Source organism: Tachysurus fulvidraco, chromosome 12, assembly GCF_022655615.1.
Source record: "Tachysurus fulvidraco isolate hzauxx_2018 chromosome 12, HZAU_PFXX_2.0, whole genome shotgun sequence".
Lineage (NCBI taxonomy): Eukaryota > Metazoa > Chordata > Actinopteri > Siluriformes > Bagridae > Tachysurus > Tachysurus fulvidraco.
The window spans coordinates 25,410,985-25,418,484 of NC_062529.1; the positions used below are offsets into that span (position 1 = coordinate 25,410,985).

General features: G+C 41.8%; 1 protein-coding gene across 2 annotated transcripts in view; it reads right to left on the reverse strand.

Annotated features, from left to right (window-relative positions):
• Nucleotides 1-7,500, reverse strand: part of grid1a (glutamate receptor, ionotropic, delta 1a) — a 216,994-nt gene that overhangs the window by 58,310 nt on the left and 151,184 nt on the right. For both annotated transcript variants that reach the window (XM_047821840.1, XM_047821839.1), the window contains exon 3: nucleotides 6,886-7,170. In XM_047821840.1, coding sequence (XP_047677796.1) covers nucleotides 6,886-7,170 — 285 coding nt within the window. The remainder of the gene's footprint in view (nucleotides 1-6,885; nucleotides 7,171-7,500) is intronic.

Sequence of the window (7,500 nt, forward strand, 5' to 3'; positions counted from 1 at the left end):
CGTTTGTTCATTATGTGGATTAATTAGTCCATTACATTGCTGCCAGTCTTAATTGTATTATTATTAACGACAGTTATTTCATGACACGTTGTTTGTTAAGTACAATGTACAAACCTATAAGTCTACAAACCTGTCACATGATTGCTAATAAGTAGAGTAGCAACTAATTTAAACAACTGTACATTAACTCTACACACTCTAGCCTCTAGCTGATAATCTTTAGGCTCCCGACTTAGCCCTAAGTAAGAAATAGAGACTAGAGAGCTAATAGAGACTGGGGACAGTTTAGAGACATGAGAGATTAAGGACAGGAAAAAGTGTCTTTGCATTAACAGTGCAAAGCTGGCACTGTTGGGCTCTTGAGCAAGGTCCTTAACCCTCTCTGCTCCAGGGTGCTGTATCACGGTCGGCCTTGTGCTCTGACCCCGACTTGACCCCAATGTATGAAGAAAGAATTCCAAAGAATAAAGTCTTCTTCTTCTTCTTCAAAGATCAGTCTCTCTGTGGAGACTGGTTCAAGTTGAGAGATGGGTAAGAACCAGGGCAGAAGAAAGGATTAGTGACCAGAGACAGGTTAGAACCTGGAGACAGGTTAGCAACCAGAAACAGAAATAGTGTCGGCATCGCGGGGATATAAAATAGACCCAAATGCACGTTAGTGTAAAATAAACAGGTTTACTAGATATAAAAAAAAAATTTAAAAAAACGAAACATGGACAAAGACTAAAGACAAGACAACAGCGCGACAACAAGAGCAGAGGATTCCGCACTGCCGATCGACTAAATACTAATCACGATTAGGCACATAAGGAACAGGTGTGTAGAGGCGGGGAGGAAGAGACAAGGGCGGGGCGAACACGTGAGACAAAACAAACAAAAGCATGTGGACAAAGTCCGGGCTGAGTCCTGACAGATAGATTAGTGACTGGAGATCGTTACAGACTACACAACAGATCGGTAAGTGTGGACTGTAGTTCTGGGCTCCTGATAATGATAGAGGCAGGAATAGGTGAAGGGTAATAATATTGTCAAAGGCGAGTGAGGATCCAAATGCAGTTTAAAGTTTTAATCCAAAACACAAATGAACAGGCAGGAAACACAAGGAACGAAACAGGAAACAGGACCACAACCACGGACACGGACACGGACACGGACACGGACACGGACACGGACACAACCACGTACCAACAACGACTAACCCCAGGGAAGTGAACAAAACAGAGTAGATGTAGTAAACAGGAACCAATCACAAAGCGGAGACAATCAGAGACAAAGACAAAACAGCTGGGGAAGAGATTGAGTGCAATTAGTGTCCATGGTAACAAATGAGTGGGCGGGGCTAACAATTAACAGCAGGGCAAGACAGCAGACAGAAACACAGACAGACTTATTACAAATATACTCCATGGGTTTAACTTTTTTAGCAGTGTCGTAATGTAACGGAGTAAAAACACATCGCTACCGAACTTAAGTAGAAATGTCACGTATTACGTCACTTTACTTCGCTATTTAAATTGATGTCAACTTTCACTTTTACTCCACTACATTTCCGAGATAAAATGTAAACTTTTACTCCGTTATATTCCCACTAAGAACATTCGTCTTCGTTACTCGTTACTACAAAAAATTAAATAAATAAATAAAAATCAGTGTGTGACTGTAATAAGGGAGGTTTGGCGAGTCACTGCTCCAATGGCGAAAGTTTGATTTTGACATTGGTGGGGACATAGTTTATTTGACATTGGTGGGGACATAGTTTATTTGACATTGGTGGGGACAACATTCCCCGTATTTTGTGCATAAAACTGTTGTTATAAGAATACTTTCTTCCTCACATACCGGTAACCTACATAACCACGTTGCATATTGCTTCATACAACGGAATATAGCCGCAGCCTCCGACCTCAACACATTAGCGAAAAAGACACAGCCAATCAAACAGCGACGTGGGTTAGAGAGGCGGGACTCAAAAACGGCGAAGGCCAATCATTTTAGAGAGGTGAGTTACAGAGGCGGGATTCATTGCAGGGGGTAAATCTGTTAACCGTTTGTGTTCCACTAGTTGCGCTATTTTTCCAGAACACCGTAGTAAAATATTTTAATCTTATTTAATGATTCCTGGATAAATGTTTAATGAAATAAGTAAAAAAGCACAAGACACAGACGGATATCAGTGGTTATGTATAAATATATATATATATATATATATATATATATATATATATATATATATATATATATATATATATATATATATATATATATATATATAGGCCTGGTCGAATTATTGCTAGGGACAATTGAGTGTTCCCTGGATATCAGTAGGGACATGTCCCTACCATCCCTACCCTTGCACTGCTCCTAGATTACTGTACATTACGCACGTCCGCGCGCGATACGGAGAAGCACAGGTACGCGCAGCGTGCACGCGCAGTCAGAGCTGGAGGCGTTTATCTATAACGTTAATCGGCGGAAAGCCGCAAAGACGGCAACCAAAAGCAGTGAAATGTCACTGTTCTTATGACCAGAGTTGTAGCACAAACAACATATTAATGCAAACAATCCATTCAATACTAAATAAAAATAACATTTATTGATCTGGTCTTTGTCTTGTGAATATGTGTTTATTAATGACGTCATTCTGATCGGACACACTGTTTGTAGAGAATACACACACACACGAACTGATCTGATTCGAGACCGGCATCATTACCGATCCTTTACCAATTTAAGGGAGTTTTTCCTCACCACTGCTGCCTGAGTCACCTCAAGACTTGCTCATAGGGGGAGAAATACATACACATTGTGAACTATTTATATATATCTAATAAAAATCTTGAATTTTTTATTATGTCAATTCTTTTACTTTTTTTAATTGTTATTTTCTTCATCATTAATTATGTTTAATGTTCTGCTCTATGTTTATGTCCTGTAAAGCCGCTTTGAGACGACGTCTATCGTAAAAAGTGCTATACAAATAAACTTGAATGGAATTGAATTGAATTGAATCATTACATCATGCATAAAATTTTGGTGTCCTTTTTTGCCATTTTAAATAACACCATAACTTTTGGCTTACTATGTAGTCATATAATATATAATATCAAACTCTTCTTGTTTTAAATCCTCACTGAGGGATAAAACCCCTACAGATGAAACCCTAGAACCGCCGCTGATCTTATACCTACGGAAAATCACTGAGATTTTACTTTTTACTTTTACTTCAAATACTTAAGTACATTAAATATCAGATACTTTAAGACTTTTACTTGAGTAATATTCTAAAAGGTGACTTTCGCTTCTACCGAAGACTTTTTCTAGTATGATACTCGTACTGTACTTTTACTCGAGTGTCGCTTTCTACTACTCTTAGTACTGCTTTTTTAGCACCTGAATGTATTCATTAATTCGACTGCTTAATATATTTCCTCTGAAACTCTGAAACTGTCGCACTAGAAAAGGTCACCGGTCCCAGAAAAAGCTGTAGACGTGCTCATATCAGCGGGGCATTTCAATCTTGGGGTTATTGCTGCCATACAGGCTGCACGTTTGCAGCATCACCAGGAGGTCTGTGCTGTGGAGCCGCAAGGCCATAAGAGTGTAACGCTTTGTGAACACACACACACACACACACAGACACGGGGGTTACAGCGAGGTCGTTATGCGTGAAGTGAGAGCCGAGGGACCAGAGCAGACTAAAAGCTGCTGCTCTCATCTCACCCTCCCCTGACATGCAGCAGAGCATGCAGCATACATCTCAGAGAACACACACACACACACACACACACACACACACACACACACACACTGAGAACACTGTGCTCATCACACACACTGAACACACATCTGTTAGGAACTAATCCGACCCCCCTCCGGATTGCCGGATTGCTTTTTTTCCATCCTATGAGGTCACAATTTCTTTAAGACCTTTTATAATCAACTTTCCCATCTTTCTACCATCGTGTTGTTAAAAAACGTAGAACAAACGCACTTAAAGCGGACGATATGACCAGAGGATCATCCTGGACTTGACGAAAGCAGCGTTTTATTCCTTTTATACCGTATCATACAGTCCATACGTTGTGTCTTTATAGTTACATTTAATGTTCTTTTGGATGAATTGTCATTCATGATACAGCAGGTATAATAGTTCTCTCAACATTCATCCATCCATTCATTCATTCATTCATTCATTCATCTTCTACCCCTTATCCGAACTTCTCGGGTCATGGGGAGTCTGTGCCTATTTCAGGCATCAACGGGCATCGAGGCAGGATACACCCTGGACGGAGTGCCAACCCATCGCATGGCACACACACACACTCTCACTCACACACACACACACACACACTACGGACAATTTCCCAGAGATGCCAATCAACCTACCATGCATGTCTTTGGACCGGGGAGGAAACCGGAGTACCCGGAGGAAACCCCCGAGGCACGGGGAGAACATGCAAACTCCACACACACAAGGCGGAGGCGGGAATCGAACCCCTGACCCCAGAGGTGTGAGGCGAACGTGCTAACCGCTAAGCCACCGTGCCCCCTTTGTTATGCTGATAACAATAAACTCATCCAATCCCTTTGGCAGGATGGCAGAGTATCTCAGAGACCCGAAGGAATCCCAGGTCAATATTTCTGGAGATGTTTCCTTATTCCAAGAGCTTGTAATATCTCTGAAGCAAGAACAGGAAGCTCGGGATAGTTCTGTTTAACCAGCTATCATTCTCTGTCAAGTCCCACACAGAGGTCACAAGGCTACGCCGTTAAGGTTCGTCCGTTAGCTTAAGAGGTGACATACTAGGCTACAAAAAAACGAAAGGCTTCTCGTCATCATTTTTAAGCTTAGAATCTCTTAGCACAGAAATACGAAGATCTGGAAGTCGACGTGTCGAGTTTAAGCACATCACTCGCAGCAGGTAGGCAAACGGCATCGTGGGTAATATCGGAATTCCGAAGTGAAAATAGAACCGACGTGTTGTCGTGAGGATGAATCTCCAAACTCACAGTGTAAAAACATGATGAAGTGGCCCAACAGTAATAAAAACATAATGATGTTTATTTCTTTCCTCGTATTTGTGTATACGACGTCACCAGTGATGACGAAGCCTTTAGGGTGTTTGGCGTTGGGAACAGATTCTGTATATGAGACCAGATTTCCACAACAATGCCGTAAATTTGGCGAAGGAAATTAACGGCCGAGTCTCTAGTTTCAATGGCGACATAAATCTTTCTCTCGGGAGCTCTTATTTCCTCCTGCGGCACTCCGATACGGTCCGAGAGACGACGTGAGACTGGGAGAACGTTCAGCCTCGGAGATGAGGAGGTAAAACCGCACAACGGCATGCTGGGAGTTTCTCATCAAATCGGTGATGACGGACAGAGCAGCGGTGGCTCCTTCTGTGTTTATATCCATCCTGACAGCACGTGGGTGTGTTTGCGCGAGAGACTGAAGTGTACGCTCGCTTCTTTGGGAGTGTCGAGGCCGATTTTGAAATGTTTTTAGTCGTCTTAAACGCGAGGCTGCGACTGTTACTGATCATCACACACTCGAAAGTGAAGCACGTTTCTAAACACATTAGTGAAGAAGCGGGTGATAGGCACTCCATCGTCTGTTTAAACTTGTGTGCTGCTTCGCATTTACTAACACATCTAAGACACACACACACACACACACACACACACACACACACACACACACACACACTTAAACATTCATGCTGGCTTGCATAAGCGTTCACTCTCTTCAACATTTTCTACTTTCTGCCGTGTTACAGCCTGGAACTGTAATAACACTGCAGTGTGTGACAGCAGTAAAGTTCGTCAAATTATTTACACACATAAAGAAGTTACATCATCAGAATGGCGTCGAGTCGTGTTCAGTTATTACATTAAAAGTTACAGTGTAGATCAAATAGAAGACATGAAGATAGAAGATGATGATGATGATGATGATGATGATGATGATGATTACTCAACTCACAGTCTCACAGTACTTGATGATGATGATGATGATGATGATGATGATGATGATGATAACGATGATGATGATAATGATGATGGTGATGATTAGTCAACTTATGGCACTTGATGACAACGATGATGATGATGATGATGATGATGATGATGATGATGATGATGATGATGATAACGATGATGAGTCAACTTACAGCACTTGATGATGATGATGATGATGATGATGATGATGATGATGGGTCAACTTATGGCACTTGATGATGATGATGATGATGATTACTCAACTCACAGTACTTGATGATGATGATGATGATTATATTGATGATGATGATGATGATAACGATGATGATGATAACGACGATTAGTCAATTTATGGCACTTGATGATGATGATGATGATGATGATGATGATGATGATAACGATGATGAGTCAACTTACAGCACTTGATGATGATGATGATGATGATGATGATGATGATGATGAGTCAACTTATGGCACTTGATGATGATGATGATTACTCAACTCACAGTACTTGATGATGATGATGATGATGATGATGATGATGATGATGATGATGATATTGATGATGATGATGATGATAACGATGATTAGTCAATTTATGGCACTTGATGATGATGATGATGATGATGATGATGATGATGATGATGATTAGTCAACTTATGGCACATGATGACCCTGATGATGAAAACGATGATGATGATGATGATGATGATGATGATGATGATGATGGTGGTGGTGGTGATGATGATGACGATGATGATGATGATCTTGATGATTAGCTAACTCATGGTACTTGATGATGATGATGATGATGATGATGATGATGATGATGATAAAGTAAATTATGATGATGATGATGATGATGATGATGATGAAGTCACTCACCGTACTCTGCATCGCAGAAGATGATGAATTTGCGCCAGTGCAGGTCAGACAGCAGTGTGAGGAGGACACTTTCGATGCGTACAGGCGGCCGGGCAGCGAGTGTGTAGGTTTCAGCATCAGCTCTGGTGTTGAACACACACTCTGTGCGCGGAGCTCCGCCCCCTCCACGCTGCACGAACAGGTGAGGGATGTGCATGGCGTCTGTGAGGGACTGTAGAGCACGAGCTGCAGCACAGCCTGTCGATGACACCAGTGCCAGGATACCCTGATTCATCAACTCACACGCTGCACACACACACACACACACACACACACACACACACACACACACACACACACACACAGAAAGTGTTTTAATAGTAAGCTTTATAGCTACATTAAGCAGACTCACACACAAACACACACAAATACACAAATACAGCGAACAGGGGAGAAAGTGTTAGTTCAAGTGGTTCATGAAGATGAAGGGCTTCAACCATCGTTTGAAGGTATCTAGGGGACCTCTAGGGGAAGTTCATTCCACCACCTCGGTGCCAGAACAGAAGAGTCTTATTGTATACTTCCCTCTTCCCCTGAGAGATGGTGGGACCAGTGGAGCAGTGCTGTAGATCTGAG